The sequence below is a fragment of the Phoenix dactylifera genome, chromosome 2 (genome assembly GCF_051530095.1).
Source record: "Phoenix dactylifera cultivar Ajwa chromosome 2, Ajwa_hap1_PhDact_Kaust_v1.1, whole genome shotgun sequence".
Taxonomy (NCBI): Eukaryota; Viridiplantae; Streptophyta; class Magnoliopsida; order Arecales; family Arecaceae; genus Phoenix; species Phoenix dactylifera.
Genome location: NC_143191.1, coordinates 31694996 through 31712789, shown reverse-complemented (window position 1 = coordinate 31712789; position 17794 = coordinate 31694996). Strand labels below are relative to the sequence as shown.

The 17794-nt window shown below is 36.8% G+C and overlaps 1 protein-coding gene across 15 annotated transcripts; it reads right to left on the bottom strand.

Annotated features, from left to right (window-relative positions):
* Positions 1–1974: 1974 nt before the first annotated feature.
* Positions 1975–15986, bottom strand: LOC103711487 (protein KINASE OF THE OUTER CHLOROPLAST MEMBRANE 1-like). 15 transcript variants are annotated; one of them, XM_088715891.2, is made up of 8 exons: positions 15586–15959; positions 14268–14386; positions 14129–14183; positions 9375–9817; positions 7249–7652; positions 7030–7121; positions 6459–6932; positions 1975–3031 (listed from the first exon to the last, which is right to left on the bottom strand). In XM_088715891.2, the coding sequence occupies exons 5-8, from the start codon at positions 7612–7614 to the stop codon at positions 2089–2091; spliced, it is 1875 nt and encodes a 624-aa protein (XP_088572017.2). In that variant the 5' UTR covers positions 7615–7652; positions 9375–9817; positions 14129–14183; positions 14268–14386; positions 15586–15959; the 3' UTR covers positions 1975–2088. The 15 variants fall into 15 exon arrangements, with proteins under 15 accessions (XP_088572017.2, XP_088572018.2, XP_088572021.2 ...); XM_088715892.2 differs by lacking the exon at positions 14129–14183; XM_088715895.2 differs by lacking the exons at positions 9375–9817; positions 14129–14183; positions 14268–14386 and adding an exon at positions 12931–13129 and having other exon boundaries at positions 15586–15984.
* Positions 15987–17794: the final 1808 nt, after the last annotated feature.

Genomic DNA, 17794 nt, shown 5'->3' with positions numbered 1-17794 from the left:
GCCCTTAGCAACTAATTGATCTATCCTAGCCAAACTTTCTTCCATTCAATCTATTCATCAACTATTCAGTCTATTATCTCGGTAGAACTGAAGAATGTCAAAGTTTCGACATTTGAGTGTTGTCGCAATCTATCCTCAATTCTGAGATCTTGGTTCGAGATTCGTTAATCATTACTATATCACATTGTTGCCATGTGGCTATGCACACGTTCATCCTCGAATGCCATTATCACATGATATAATTATTCAATTGATCTACTGACTAGTTATTTAATATGGGCAAGGGACTAGATGACCATGTAAATCAATCATGATAATAGTCGATTTAATCCCAGGAGCGTTGCTGGTTAAAATAGAACAGGTAGCTCACTAAAATTTTCGAGGTCATGGTTATACAAAAACACAACAAAAAAAATATATAGCCACCATCAAGCACATCCAGCATTGGAACTATACAAAATTACTATTTTTTTTATGTTCACCAAAATGGACCATCATGATTAGCCTAATACTGTCACAATCTAATAGAATCCACCAAATCATTATTTAATGGTATTTTTAGTCGTCTTCGAGCTTGTTTAGATGATTGGGCTACAAATTCTATGCGATTCGCGGGTTGGGCTAGTACAACCAGCAAAATTATACAGTTATGGGTTGAACTAGGTTTATATTTATAAATATCTAGGAGTAGCTTTGGAATGGGCTAATCCGAATTCTATAGAGAAAAGAAAAAAAAAAACCTCAGTACGTCTAGTGCACTCCAAAAAAAAAAATTGAAACAAAAAAGCTGTAACATTTTGACAAGTTAAAATTTTGAAAATTTTGACCTTTCAGTTTCGTTTTTTGTTTCTATAGCCTTCTTTTCAATTATTTTACTTCAAATTATTTTATAAACCATTCTTAAATACTTCTTTAGTCTCTTGAGTTTGATGATTTTAGGTATTTTTACTCTCTTTTTTAGCATTAAAATGTAATCTCTTGCTTGAGTAATACTATTGTTTCATGCATTTGTTGTTTATACTTTGTCATGAAATTGTCATGTTAAAATATCACTTTATTTGAATGAAAAGAAAACAATTTTATGTTACTGAAAAATCCCATTTTTTATATAATAAGATCGATGATAAACATGAAATTAAACCCTAAAATGTTTTTACCCTTTAACATTGTTTTTCAATTGCCTTATTTTTATAAATTTTTGGATTCATTTTCCATTGCATTTGGTATGTTGGAGGAAACTGATTATTAAATACAAAAGCTAAATCAAGTTTCATAGATTTTGATTATCAATCTACTACCATTTACTGCTGCTAAAAAGAAATCGACACTCATTTAGGACCAACCATGAAGTAGGACCTCCTTACGCAAGGAGTAATAGTAAAGTGGTAAAGCGGATGGGACCAACCATGGAGCATGACCTCCTTGCGCAAGGAATAATAGTAGAGTGGATGCTAGATTAAGAACCTAAAATTCTGAAAAATAATAAAATATTATTATAAATAAAAACTTTGATAAAAAGTATATTCATATTAATTAAAATACTTTTTCTTATTAGAGTGATCCAAAAAATTCCAAAGTTTTGAAATGCATGATTGACCTTCCTCAAGAAAAAAAAAAAGGCAAGAGTAACAAACTCGTCAAGAAGTTTTTTTCTGCATCAAGAAGGCACTAGACATTGATTCACTTATACATCTTATTGAATCAAATCTCTTTCGTTTTTTTGCACTGGCTTCTTTTTTTTTTTTTTTTTGGTTGGTTGGGTGGGGGGGGGGGGGGGGGGGGGGGGGGGGTCCGCTAAGTGCAAAAGCAACCCAATTCCAAAGACTAGCAGGATTAGAACAAGATTGCTAGGATGAGTATGAAGCAACGGTAAAACACTAAATACAGCTAAAAAAAAAACAAAAAGTTATATGATAGATAAAAATGTGATAGGATCATCATGACTGGAACCCAACACATCCAAAGACGAAAAGATTAACACTTCAAAACAAAAATATATACAAGCAGGAAGAGTTTTAGGGTCTATACATCCATAAATTTATTTTAGAAACTATAAACAACAGTTTTAAGTTCATTCAATTTGGATAATTATCTAGCTGGAGCAACACCAAGGATGTTTGCCACTGATGGGGGTAGCCATGCTGCGTTACTACCACTCGCTCCATCCTGCTGCAGCCCTTCTCCCTGCCCTGAGATACCAACACCTCTCTTCCTCCTTGATCTCCCCATATTCTTGCCAACAAAGAATCCCAGTTTCAGCGCTGTAAACAAACCCAAAGCAATAAGCAATGGCCTCACAGCCCAGTGGAAGTCCTCAAGGTGTTGGTATTTCTTAACCACTCCATCGCATGTATTGAAATTCACCACCTCCACCTCTGACGGATCTGCAAGAAAGCTGCAAACTTCTCCAAAACTGAATCTTCCAGGAAATTTGACCACAAGGCATCCATTTGGAAGAGCCTGTGAAATTTTGCCAGTGGCCCATTCCCCGCTTCTCTTACGTGGCCACTCAAACCTGGGACTAGACACAGTAGCTTTCAGCCTTAAGAACTGACCAACACAGTAAGACTCCGCCATCTGAATATCTGAATAATTCCCCTTCCAAAGAGTTTCCATCCCGATGAAACCAACAGATACTGTTCCATCTCGCTCAATGCTATGGAGGATGCCGACTGGAGACTGCTTCTTGTCTTCCTCCTTTAACCGTACCCAATCACCAGCAGCAAAACCATAGGTCACCCTCTTCACGGTAGTGGAGTGCACCCTCAAAGGATCATGAAACCCATGGACCCTAACAAGCACAAAACCGCCACGATCTCCACTGTTCTCCATGCCAACCACGGTTCCCTCTGGGATCTCCATGCTTTCTGACCTGCAAGAGTTTCTAGGCTTTCTAGAGCACACAGTATCACCCACTAGAAGGTGGTCCTTTAGAAGTGACCAGTCAGCATGACGAACATGACATGATCTGTCTGCAACCTGATTTCCGGAATTACCCCAGCTGCTTTCACTGGAAACTGCACCCTTGTAACTGAAAGAAAAAAAAGGGAGCAAATTTACTGTTTTAAAGGTAGAGCATCAAACGAAGAATATCAGAGCACAAGCAACTCTCAACTTTTTCAAGTAAATGCAATGTTCTATGTTAGTACAAGTTCAGAAGAACAAGTTCCCTATTTGGCATTGACATTAATCAAACCGGAGCTCTAGGAGAAAATAGTCAAGTACTCAGATAATGTTTGACCGATATGCTATAAAAATGAAACAAGGCTCTAAATTATAGAGTTTGCTTCCGACCAAAATCATTAACATTCTTCTGGCAGTCATACTATATTGCACATAGTAATCATGCCAAATTAGTTAGATCATTTCTACAAGATTGAAAAATCCATCACAGAAAAAAAGAAATGAAAGGCTGAAAGCCCTGCTACCTGCTATAAACAAGAAACAGTTTCCTTATTACAACAGATTATATTTAAATGGAAATGTCCTTTATTGTATGATACAGAGTCAAAATGGTTTAAGTGGCGTAGTTCTTACACAATTTGTCGGTTCTAAAATTTAGCATACGTTCATTAGTGTTAACCATATTTTCCATAATTAAAACCCTTATATGAGAGATGCCTACGGGAAAAAGATTGAAACCCAAGTTCATCGACCTATTACCTGGCTTATATCCAAACCTCAACTCCAACATTCTGGCAACAAAAGTATATAACAACTATATGAGACCAGCAGGCTGCTACCCACATAAGCTTAAGGCTTGCTGGTTGCATATGAGAATGAACTACAGAACTGTAAGACAAGGACCTCCATCAATCAAGCAAAATCTTGCTTCGACTCAAGCAGCCATGAACTAACATCCAACAAATAACAAGACAGATACCTCCTCTCCATCTTTTAACACCATCATCTTTTTACTCCAAAAGAAATTCATGCTAATTCTTCTATACTAAACTTCAGACATTTCAGCAACAGCAATCACATTGGTGAAATATTTTAGGTTGACAATATGTCCAAGATAATCCTGGGCTAAACTGGAACAGCTGAAGGTCAATCCAAATATAGCATAACCTGAAGGATCAATGTCAAATATCACTTTTCTTTTCCTTTTTTTATTTTGATCAATACCCACGATTTTGAACCCTGGACCTTCAATGTCATTTTTTTCTGCTATCTTTTTATTTAGTTAAATTCTCACAATCAAAGAGAATCTACACATAATTTCAGCCTATCCCATAAGAACACATGCACAAATAACAGCTCAGCAATAAGGTACTGTCTTTGTGATAATCACACAACTGCCTTGTGCGAGTGCCAGAAAACTGATTCTCCAGGTGCAACCATGCTTGCTATGGGCATGTCTATTCCCATATTAAACACTCAGTGATGCATAGGCTGTCAATCAGCTGCTGGACATCACATCATGAATGACACAATAAACTTATTTGATTTATTATATAATCAGAAAAAAATGAAAGTGCTCAGGTTATATCATCACAGGATTGCATATCTAACATCTAATTTCATCATCGCATCTTCATCATCTACCATTTACCTGTTATATAAAAGTTTTCACTCTCACAATTTACTTTTGGAAATTCAAGTTCACTGATCCTTGGCATCTCCTATTCGCGTCAAGAATCTTCACAAGCAACAAACTCTAATTAAAGGTACAGAGGAAATCTGTACTCTCCAGTCCACATGCTGCCGCATTGTCATCTCTCTTCACCTCCTCTATGACATGATATCGACCCCTAATTCATGCTTCGTCTCACATATATCCAGTCCTAGTTGTCTAGAAAAAGTTTCCTCATCTAATTCTTTTGACATACCATCTTAATAGGGATTTCTCATCTTACAAATCTTCCCTTGCCAAACTATCATAGTAGGGAAGCTGAAACTAGGGCTGCAAGTGGATTGGATAAAACTGCTTCTGATCCAGAACCAATCTGAAACTAATCGAGCCCAACCTGAAACAGAGTTATTTGGATTAGGCTGGGGTTTAGAAGCATGATCCATTTCGGAAATTGAATGGATTTGGATCACTAAATTCCTAAGAAATTAGTTTTCTTTTTGTAATATAGTTAGTCAAGAATTAGTGTTGTTAATTATAACTGTATATGGTTATCAATCAAATCTTGTGTAGAATATGTTTTTTGATAATGTATACATGTCGCATACTATTATTTTATTGCATAATATCAAGGTACGCCGTACCAGCCCAAATCGGACAGTTCAGAGTGTACTGTACCGTATCGGTTCGATAGCGGTATCCAATACAGGTGGCGTACTGATATTCGGTACGTCAAAAAAATTTCATACCGTACCATACTGATACTATGCTAGTGTGGCACCGGTATAGGGTCCGGTACTAAGACGGCAAACTTTGCATAATATGTTTATGATATAGTTAGATAATCAATTTATATATATATTATTATGGTTTGTATTTAGATTACTTTTGATATGAAAAAAAAATCTATGGAGGTAAATCGATATTACACCCGATCTAATGTAATATGGCTGGAATTGTTAAGTTTAGATTCAAATTGTTGACCCGATTTAAATATGGACCAGATTTACGTTGTGCCCATCCCCGCTCCAACCGACCAGCTTGCAGCCTCAGCTGAAACAACATCTTTCTTTCATAATAATAAATTTAAATTTCCTTCAAGTCCCATATACACATCTGCTGACTCACCTGTCTGTCAAGAATTATGTTAAATTTCCTCTTAAGCCTGTTAAAATGTTAACTCATCTATTTCATAACAAGGTTAACATCATTGTCAGTCTCAGAGATAAACCACATAGATGACATGGGCCTGCTTTTCTTGTAAACTTGAGCTATGTTTCTTTAAGAAAAATAATATTAATAACTGTTTCTTTTGACAAAAAATTCTTTCATCCATGTAAATACTTTCAAAACAGTCCAAGCAAGCATGAACGACTCTTGTTAAAGGGTGCAATTATCCAAAATCAAAATAAATCCACCTAAAAGCAAATTCCACTAAATCACAAACTATGAAAACTAAAAATAGTTATGAACAATCTATATAATTGGGCTTTAACAACTAATTGAAAATGTGTCATTCATTTAAAACAGCAGAATAAGGAAAAATGACTCAGCTCTCATACATATGTAATGCTTTTTACACACTCGAATCAACACCACATGAATGTGATGAAATGCTGAGATCTCCATCTGACAATCTAAAACTTGTAAATAAAGTGATGATTGAAATTAATGTGAAGAAAGATTTATAGGAGTGATATAATTGGTATTTACTCTAACCAACTCTCAGTAAACCAGGAAAGAATATTAGTTTCAAAGTTTCAATGCCTGCATTTTTCTTCATTAATGAAGCTTGGACGACACTACCAATAGAATCTTAAACATTACACAGAAAATTCCTTTGCGAAGCCAAAGATGTCAAATAAGAAGTGGCTTTAAAGCTTACCTTTGAAATACACGTAAAATGTCTGACATTAGAGGGCGATTTCGGAGGTCATACTCAAAGCATCCATAGAGAACATTTTCCAATTGAGATGGTAAGCCACTTGGAATTTCTGGTTTTTCTTTCTTTATCACAACCAAGTGATAGATTTCATCAGGTGACTTCCCACGCCAAGGCTGAATACCACTCAACATCTCCACAATACTGCATCCAAATCCCCATGAATCAGTTTCAAAAGAAACTGGACCCCTAATGTTTGGTTGCCATTGTTCAGGAGCCATGTAGTTTGGTGTCCCAAGCCTCTGAATCAAATCTGAACTTGGCAATGAAAGTCCAAGCAATAACGAAGGAATACCAAAGTCTCCTAGGACTGCACAGTCATGTTCATCAAGAAGAAAGTTACAGGGCTTAAGATTGAGGATTAGAATTCTTCTTGTGTGGAGTTCCAATATTCCCTGAGCCAAATCAACACCATACCTGCGGAAAGACAGATGACAGCACAGATAAGTATTCAACCACATAATTTTGTAATTCATTTCAGAATGAAGCAGTGACGCTAAATCCATGTTATCACCTTAAAACATCAGACAGTGCAAGCCTTCCGCCTTTAAGACGAGCCATCTTGTCCCCAATTGATCCCTCATAAAACTTCATTGCAATGCAGACCTGGAAAGTCAGTTAAAGACACCAGACTTTATATTATGAGTCTTCAACTTGATGAAAATAAATAAATAAAATTCTTCTTTTGGAAAGTCTGGCATGCAGATAAACCCAAATGTAACCACCCACTTACCCTTCCATTTTGAATTGAGATTCCATGCAAAAAGCAAACATTCTCTAATCCATGGCACTTGAAGAACATTTCATCAAACTTGACCAACAAAAGCTGAAGCTGATCATCTTTAATCGGATATAACATCTTGACTGCAACCTCATGAAAGCGATCGTAATCTTCAGCACAATGATGATGAGTTGCTATCCAAACATCACCAAAAGGGCCTCGCCCTATACGATGTGTCAATTTCAGTGCATTAGGATCAATCCATGGGCTATTTTGCTTTGGGGTAGATACAACGGCTCTGAGATGATCTGGATCTCCCTCAAACAACATGTATTCAAACGACTCAGTTGCTTGAGAGGCAGCAACTTTTCCAGCCATTGTCCTAGCTTAATAAAGTATCAACTTTTACTGTCTACCTGAAATGGTTAGCGGAAAGGAAATTTAAGTTATAATATATTCATCCTACAAGATATTTGCACGAACAAGCAAGTTGTGACAAATTTTAGTTTAAAACATTTGGGATGTTTATACTAATTGTGACATACGTTACACTTCTGTTTTTCATATGGATATAATCAATTACATTATGTTAAATGAAAACACTGATTTCCATTTATCAAGGATGTAAGACAGAGAACTCAAAGTCATTTCCACTTCGGCAAGCAATGTTTGTTCATGGATTAAATTTCTTTGCAATTGTTTTAAAATAAATAATGGTGGCCATACAAGTTATGGCTAATATACCATACTGGGTCAGTATGGTACGCCCCACACCAGCCGGTATGTGACAATAATTAAACCTTGATGTAAATATTGGTCCATACATCTCAATTACAATCTCATGCTGCAGAAAGAAGCATGTCTATCAGGGTGAAAGTACAAAATAACAGCATCTGTTTGATTTACACACACACATATATACATATGTATATGTACATACGAGTGTGTGTGTGTGTGTGTGTGTGTGTGTTTCTTGGCAATTTTGCTACCAAGCGTCTTTCGCTAGTATTTTAGTTTCATCAAATACCTTTTCCCCTTGTTAAGAAAAAAAAAGGAAAAAATATGCACTGCATCGATGATGGACAAGAAGAGAGATATACTTGTTAAGCAAAAAATAAAAGCTCTACTTTCAAAACAGCATAGACAGGTCATATTATTGCTCAATGAACTTGTTCGAGCCAATGCAAATCAAAAATGAATATGTATAACAGCCAGTGCAATACATCATGCAAGATAATTCAATAAATCTCATACCAAGAAAACCATCTAAGGTTCCAAAGGTTGCACCGGCAGGTTACCGATTCGGTACAGTATAGATCCATACTGTATCGTGCCGAAGCATACCAAAACAAGGAGAGGGAGTGGGAGAAAGGGAGGGAGGAGAGGGGAGAGAGGGGAGGAAGCAGGAGAGGGAGGGGGGAGAGGCCAAGAAGCTTTGACTGTCAATGGGGAGCTTCAAGAGGCCCAGATCCGGCAATGGACTAAGAGAGAGAGGGGGAGAGAGAGGGGGAGAGAGAGGCCAAGAAGCTTCGACTATCAACAGGGAGCTCTGTGAGCCCCAAATTCGGCAATGGACTGAGAGATAGAGGGGGGAGGGGAAGAAAGAGACTAACCTGTCATCACCACCATCATACGTCGTCGTTGTCGACGGATGGCTTCGAATGAGATTAGGGCATCAAATAGAGGGAGCAAGGCTGGTGAGCGACCAAGGCTTCAAAGTTAAATAGAGTTGGCCTTTTATAATCTGTTTCGACCAGTTGAACCATGCTAGTAATCGGCCAATCTGATTTGATAAGCCAGCCGATTTGGCACATTCCGAACCAGCCGGTTCGGCACATCCCGAACCACCAGGTTCGGCACATCCCGAACCACCAGGTTCGGCATGGTTCGGCAATCCTTGCATCTATCCTTATATAAAATCCAAATCTTTCAAATTCCTATCACCCTCATGTCTTTAAACTATCTTTTCTTGAGAGAATGAGAGAAGTTGGAGCAAAGTCAAAGCTAGTTTTCACGTCCAATAATTGTAAACATAAAAAACTATGATAAAATCTTGGTGCCATTCTAGTCACAAAATTCATTACCAGCTGACACAAACAAGCCATATAAATTTAAACTAGTTAATCTAATTCAAGTACCTCTACAGGTGCATGAAATATTAACCTATGGTCTGTTGAGCCGGTACCGGGCACCGAATCGGTTGCTCGGCGGCACGGGTCGGTACGGTCCTGCGCCACGCCGTGCCGGGCCGAGCCTATACCGACACAGTAGAGGAGGCGGGGGAGAGGACGAACGGGAGAGAGGAAAAGAGAGAGTGAAGGGGGAGAGAGGGAGGGAGGGTGGCGGAGGCCGGTGCTCGAGCAAGAGGCAAACCCCTGTTTCGAACGAAATAGGGGACCCGGTTGCGGCCTTCACCTCCTGCCCGGGCACCAGCCTCCACCGGCCCTCCGCCAGCCTCCCTCCCTCTCCTCCTCTCCCCCGCTCGCTCTCTTTTTCTCTCTTTCCTTCTCCTTCTCCCCCTCCGGCAACGGAATGGCTCGATACGACCGGAATCGTCTAGTTCATGACGGTTCCGCCGACCCTGCATTGACCAAATAAATAACAGAGTAATTATCATGAGTTACATAAGCAATTAAAAGCCATTTCATCATAGCAACTTCCACTCCATCTAGCACCAATACATACAATTAATAACATTCAATCTATGAAAATCTTGCAAGATCTATTAGAAAGAAAAGTTAAGGCAAGTTTATGTTGCTTCTGTTTTTAAAAAAGAGGAGAGGCAGAAGCTAGGTTTTCTAGCTTCTCCTGAAAATGCTTTTTTTGATTATTCTTTTTGAAGAAGCACTTTTCATATAATGTTAACAAACACTTACTCAAGGTTCGCCATCTCGATACCGAACCCCGTACCAGTACCATCCTATTATAGTGTCGATACGCCTGATACAGGATCGATTCAGCATATCAAGTGTCAGAACGCCCCCTATACCATGTACCAATAAGGTACAATATGGTCAATATGCACCAGTACCGACCGGTATAGCAAATCTTGCATTTATTTTTTTTGGATGCTTTAACAATCACAAAAGCACTTATTTTAAGCAATACCAAGCATGCCCTTACTCTAATAAGATAATATATAATGAAGGAAGAAAAAATGATGAAGGAGGGTAAATGTATTAGCATAATACCACCATCAGTTAAATTTATAACACAAACAGATAGCCACAAATAATTAAAATAGAAGGAGAAAGAGAGAAGGTTCCAGACAAGACAACAAATTTCACTCATGAGGATTACTGGAAATGCCCTTACAAACATTTTCTAAGAGATATAGAAAGACTGACGGATTTTCTTTAAGAGTACAATTGGCACCCACCCTCAGCATATGAAGAAAGATGGTAAAAATGACATAAAGGGGGGAACAGGCAGAAATAAGAGAACATAAAAACAGGAGGGAAGGAACTGTTAACATATTTGAAATCTTGCTCTAAAAAAATCTTTTTCTTTTTTTGTTGCCATCTCTTCTCTCAAGACAGACAATAAAAACCTAAGATTTATAAGGCTGAGAAGAGATCAGATTTAACCTGACAATAAATTTTCTCCTCCAGATTTATATGCACGTGAAAATAAATGTGATGTCTAGATATAGATAGAGCTATCAACATATCATAGATATAGGTTCCGTTTTTTCCCTTAATGATGTATTGAGGTTTCAACTCTGGTTACATATTAGTTTTAGATTGTTTAGTTTTACGACTAACATCTTTGATTGACTATATTGATTTATTACATCATATTTTTACATGTAACTCATATATGTTTAAGTTAGAGTTAACATATTACAAACATATAACCTGCATCAGTATTTTGTAAAGAAACAATTGATATTGCAACTATACAATTCATATCTGCTATTTCTTAAAATAAAAATGGCTATTACACTTATCGGATCCATAACCATGAATATTCAAATACATGGATATTACCAATAACCAATTCATATTCATATTGGTATAAGAAGAATATGGATATACATTTTAGTCTCAGATAAATATCCATATATACCCATCGAATAGAAGTGATTATAGGGGATTTCAATGGGTCAATAGAGGTATGCTTTCAGCCCTATCTAGGAAGCAAATAAAACAGCAAAACTATATGAACTTCCTCCTTCCAATCCACAGGCCAAAAACTTAATATCTCAACAATCATGAATTCATTTTGACCTATATTAGACCCTAATTCTGCCAGTTTCAAAAATTTTGTACCTATTAAAGTTCAAAATATTGTTTGGAGTTTTGTCCAAATCTCCGAAACCGAATATGAAACTGCAACCAATTTTGAAATTCCAGCAGAAATTAACTTAGGGGTCAATTTTGATGCATATATAGGTTATTATTCTAATTATTTTTTTTTATTCATTTAAATGTTGTTAAGCATTTTGTTTTTCCCAAACTAGAATTTTGCAGGTTTTGAGAATGTTTGGAGGCACTCTTAATAAATACTAAAGAGACTTGAATGGAAAATATAATTTTTCCTAACATGAGTTTGGCTATTCCAGATTTTCACTTTCAAAGTCACTCATGTAATCTTATGTTAGGTAGCCAATGATATAGTACAGCACTGTAAAAATGATTTGTTCAATGCAAAACTGCTGAAGAAATACACCTAAAAGTCCTTAACAATAAAATATACTTTGACATGATGCCCGATTTATTCTTCTTGACTGCTTTTATTTTGTATCATTTTTTTATAATTTAATAATTCATTTATTAAATTCATTTTTTTATAACTGAACCTGCCAAAACTAAAACAAAACCAACAAAATCAAAATTTATTTGGCTTGCTGAGATTGAAACCAAAAGCTGAGTTATCGAGTCTCTGTTCAGAACTTATAAACTAATATAAACATCAAATCTTAGTTATAACTCAAAACAAACAATAACCTCCTCCTCTGAAGTTTTGATATAATGAATAGAAACGAAACAAGGACTTATCTCTGCTTTGCACCGGAAACCAGTAATTTATTTTTTAAAGATCATCACTCCTTAACCTTTTTACTCATAGAACCATTCCATCAGTTGAAAGCAGAGTCTTTTTACAACAATAAAATATCAGAGCTGATCTATGGACATATGGAACTGCACACCAGTTGGACACTGCAAATATAGCCATAAACAATCCCTACAGAAGTATCCAAGTTGTGTTATATAACTTAATCCTTCAATGCATCTCACATTCAGTTAGTGATCATTTTCTTCTCAGTTATTCCTCATTACGAGCTTGTTACAATGTCACTCCACAAGGTGATGTGGAGGCATTTAACATAGTTCATGCATAGTTAAAGAGCAATATGTGCTCCTTTTGGCTTCTTCATAATTCCCCCATTTTACTGCTCCATATATTCCTCTTTTAAAGGCCACCTTCAATTGCTTCTACATTGCAAACATTCATCAATTTATCTCCAAAGCAACTGACTACTACTTTTTAACCAACACGTCCTTATTCTTAAAGGTTCACTCAAGAATATCTGACTGATCAATGAACACTCCTGGTCTCAGTCCACCTAATAATAAAGTGATCGGCCCTTAATGCTCAGACTCAAATTATATCTTCTGCACTTGGACAATAAAATGCTTCGACCTACATAAATTAATGTATTATCTTGTAAAAAAATCTTCAGAAACTTACAGCCAATTTTTCCATGGTGCAACTTCTGTCCTGAAAGTGGCTTCGGTCAGACAATTTGTCTCAATTTGCATGTGTTGCCAATGAATGAAGGAGAAAAGCATATGCATGTAAACAAAATTGCTCCCTAAAGTGTTCACCTTTTATAGAGTACATGCCTGCCATAATACTGCCCAATATGAACTTGTTCTCGCCAATAACACTGAAGAAGTGAATCTCATTAGCTAATATGGATGAACCTGTCATGTATATGAACTCATACAAAATCCAGTAAAGACCACGGCATGCAAGGAATTCAACCCACTGTCCAGAAAGTCATAGGTTACAATCAACCTGGCATCTAATTACCATCAGATTTTGAAAATCATCAAAAAATCATTCCTCTCACAAGATATATCACCAACAAGAAGTCAGAAAGATGCAGATAAATAATTGATAAAGTTAGAAAATCTCAAGAAACTCCATCAGAGCCCAGTAAAACTTCATCTCTCTATGTAATTTCATCGACAAATGAACACACTTCCTACAAATGAAAGTTTTAACTTGTGAAAAAACAAAAACAACTAAGACATCACCAAAGCCTAAGGTCGTATAAGCAACAAAATCTATATCCATTAGGAATATCAACTCCATCCAACACCATCCGTCCATCCCCATACAATTGAACTAAATAAAAGTCCATGACAAATCATTCAAGTCCTAATCTGGAGGCAACCAAATCCAATCAGATGGAGGAAAAATGATGAAAGAAAAATTGCCAGTACAGAATTACCGGGCAGCAAAAGCTGTCAAACAACAAAATTGAACAGGCCACCTCATGTCACTGTAAGATCCCATTTAAAAAAAATCACAACTTCTGGTTTCAAGTCAGCATCATTTAATATTTACCTCAATTGGCACTTCATCACCTATGGATGAAGGGAAAAGGGCATAAGAATGAAAACGCAATTTCTTTCTAAAAGCATTTGCATTTACACAGGAAACTTGTGCCATAGTATCGCCAAACATGAACTTGTTCTGGCCAATCCCAGCCAACACGTTACTGGCTAATATGGGATGGTGAACTCCTCACGTATATGAGCTTGTATAAAACACAATAAAAACCAACCACATCATGCAAAGTGGACTTGTCCTAATGTTATGAAATCTTGTAGGGTATGCTCTAAATCCAACCCTTTTCAAATATATGTCAACCCCTTACCTTACACCCAACAGCTGACAAAATTTGCAAATCTTTGGAAATCGTGTGGTCATAACTGTCCATAGATTTAGTATCAGCCAAACCAGAAAAGACATGACACATGGTTCACAAAATTATCCAGGCTCGAGAAAATGCACACCTTGATTGTAGAAATTTGCTGCAACTAGGTTTGTAGAGGAATTGCATGTAAATAACCCATCTCTATATAGAAATTCCACCTCAAACTAACATCCTTCTCACTGGTAGAAGTATGATTTACTGAAGAAGAAGAAGAGAAACAAGAATTCACCAAAACTTAAAGGTAACAGGATATTGAAATTTCAAGTTAACCTAACAATGCCTCATACAACTAAACTGACAAAAAAGATCCATAACTATGATGCAAGGCCTAGTGGAAGAAAGTCAAATCAATCAGATAACAGGCGAAGAAAGAAGGACTGTTAAAGAATGGTAAAACCTCCTAGGTCAGCTAAACAAACTCACTGCAATACAGCAATTTCTAACAAAAGCCATCAAATAATATCCAATTCACCTCAGTTGTAGATGTTTCTCCTTTCCAAACTCTTTACAAATTAATGGATTGATTGATTGAAGATAAAATAGTAAAAAAAAAAAAAAAGACATTTACAGACAATTTCTTTCTTGCAATTTCTGACATTTTATGACTTCTTTTCTTGCTTCAGCTTCATCAACCAAGTCTCAACAATTTTCTGTTCATCACCTATGAACAAAGCAATAATGGAATATGCATGTATTCCCAGAAGCATTTAGCATTTAAACAGCAGATATGTACCCTGAAACTTCCAGATACGAACTTTCTAGCCAGTGAAAGCTAACAAAAGCCTTCTAGGCTGCTATCAACAAGAAACTTCAACCTGACATCAAGAAAGCCATACCCCAAATACAGATCACTTCCAATCTCATCATCATTCGCACTATCATATTTCAAATAAGCAAATTAACAAAAGCCATGTAACAGATGATCAGTCAAGCAAAGCACCCCACCCCCCGCCCCTCCAAAACCAAAAAAAAAAAAAAGGCCCCTCTCTTAAGGACACAAAAATCCCATGTCTACATGAAAATTTCACTTAAAGTTAACCTTTCCTACATGCACAAGTGCAATTCATCAAATAAAGAAAAGCTAAGCAATCACCAATACTCAAGAATCATAAAAGCAAATAAAAATCCATCGCCAAATCGAAATTTCCAGACAAACCACAACGACTCCATACAATTAAACTAATCAAAAACCAAAACCATAACATGCAAGAAAAAAATTGGCAACAGATTGAATTCGAACAGATTATCACGCCCCAAAAAATAAAGAATAAAATAAACAGAAAAGCAAACAAAAAAAAATTCAACCAGCATGGATCATTAGTTAATCGATTGCAATCTTGAGGCAGAAATTCATACAATCCAACAAATAACACAACGGCACAACAAATTTGCCCCACCTAAAACAGATTCTTTCCCTTTCCGAACTCTTCCAAGCGATGTCGACGAATTGATTGACAAAATACTAAAAAATAAACAAAAAATAAATTAAAAGATCAGCAGAAAGAAACTAATAATCGAACAAGCCCATCAAGAAGAAGGCGAGGAGGAGGAGGAGTTGGACAGGGTAGGAATTCTTCACAGAGAAGGAAGGGAAAGAAAGAGGAGGGAGTGGAGGACTCGGTGCTTTCACGAGGGGACCGGGAGGAGCGGAGGAGGATGGTCGCTTGATGGTTACTCTGGGTGGGCGTTTGGGTCGAGTCGCACTACCCGACGCTATAAATACCCTCTTTTCCGTTTCTGAATTTCATTATATTATTATATTCCTCCTTCCTAAGTCCTAACTATCTCTCTTCCTTGGAGTACGTTTTAGGGAACGTCAAGTCGCCTCTAAATAGATAAACATTATTTAAGCAAAAAAAAAAAAAAATAGATAAACATTTTGGGTGATTAAATAAGGTATCGGCCTATCGGGGCGTGTACGTCCTTCCACGAATTAGCAGTCCCCGTTGTAGGGAGCGTTGGAGAGCCGTTTCTGTCGAAAAGGAAGGGTGTGTTTATCAATGGCCGTGGCTTTTGTGTTGTGGACTTCGTTGTGTGCGAAAATAAAGCAACCCGAGGCGGTGTTTTTAAGAGGTTGGATCACACTGGTTGCGCCACATCGGATGATAGAGGACCACAGCATGACACGTGTATATTTGAAGGTTTTGCAGCTCGACGTGCTGTTAGACGTACATTAGACACGAGATCCGCGAGGACATCACACACGTCCACGCTTCCGAGAGCCACAATTTTTCTGACCGCACGCATCAAGACCAAGAAAGCGGGCTACAAGGCTTCCACCGCTGCAAGATCAGAAGCATATGTACATAATTTATCTTTGCTTGTACTAATAAGTTATAATAGCGAAACTTTGCTGTTGCACCAAAACTCATCCTCATGTATTTGTATGACTTAAACTATATAAATCCTAGACAAAGGAGCTTTTACAACAATAGAGGCCTTCAAACATCACATACCTGTACTTGCTTGCTGGCACCCAACTATAGGAGCGCTTCGCAACCATAATTAGAATAACCATATCCCCCAACATATTTAGTTTGTGATCAAAATTGGAATCGCAATGAAATTTGAATACTGAGAGATAGTAGGGATTAGGTTTAAGAGAATTGGGATATTTCCATTGCTCCATGAATCAAAATAAGAATGAAACTTTTTCCAACTATATGGCTAGAATGGGAGTTATTCTTATTCCCTAACTCCCTCTAACCAAATATGCTCTAAATTTACAAAAGGAATGACTTTGATGTTATCAAGGCAAAACTAATGCACGTAACCACATTTCTTATATCCCTAGAGTCAAATTGCATGCGACTCGGTAAGGAGTATTTGGAGTATTTATAAATGATAATAATCATAACAATTTGGAGAAAACCTAGACTTAGTTGGCCTTGTGAATATTTTAATACATGCTATGGGCATTTTGTTTCTGAAGACATTCAAATGTTTGAAAAGATGGCTATAATCCTATTTTCTAAGGAATAGTACTTAATTTGGAGATGTTACTTATATGCACCAAGCAGCTCTTGGAAAACATGTTTCAGCTTGCCATTCTTATTTTAAAGTTCATATACATAATATGACATGATATTAGGAGAATCATGAAGAGTATACGACAGATCCAAATTAGCAAATTATATGCTTCATCTCATCATCTGTGCCAAAAATTCTTTTTATGGACCATCAACTAACTTGTATCACTTTCAGTTATAAATTTGTTAAAGGCTTCAGTCATACAAGAAAGCTGTGTTTGTTTCGTTGGAAAAGATAACAGAGAACTAACGAATTTAGGGAAAAAAAATCTAGCTGTTTAGACGACAGGAAAATTAAGACTACAAAAGTAAATTTTCCAGATTTGCTTAGATTTTTCTCTTATTCTTGGAAAATCTTCTTTCTTTTCTCTCTTCCTTAATTTTCCGGATAACCAAGCATACATGAAGTACTAATTGAGTCCAAAAATTTGGTTTTATTCAGTAAGCTGCCAGTTTGTGGTCACAAGCAAGTTGTCATTATCCGGACCTTAAGAACTTTGAAAAGTAGTGGTAAGAAGAATATGTCCCACATTTTGTCTGCGTACCTTGGCAGGTGTTCCTTAGAAAATGATCCTGT

Excerpts from the sequence above, each read along its gene's own strand:
- LOC103711487 (XM_008797638.5), bottom strand. The coding sequence starts at position 7,614 with ATGGCTGGAAAAGTTGCTGCCTCTCAAGCAACTGAGTCGTTTGAATAC. Across the intron at positions 6,933-7,029 it reads GCACTGTCTGATGTTTTAAG|GTATGGTGTTGATTTGGCTC; the intron begins GTGATAACATGG and ends GTCTTTCCGCAG. Across the intron at positions 3,032-6,458 it reads ATTTTACGTGTATTTCAAAG|TTACAAGGGTGCAGTTTCCA; the intron begins GTAAGCTTTAAA and ends TTTTTCTTTCAG.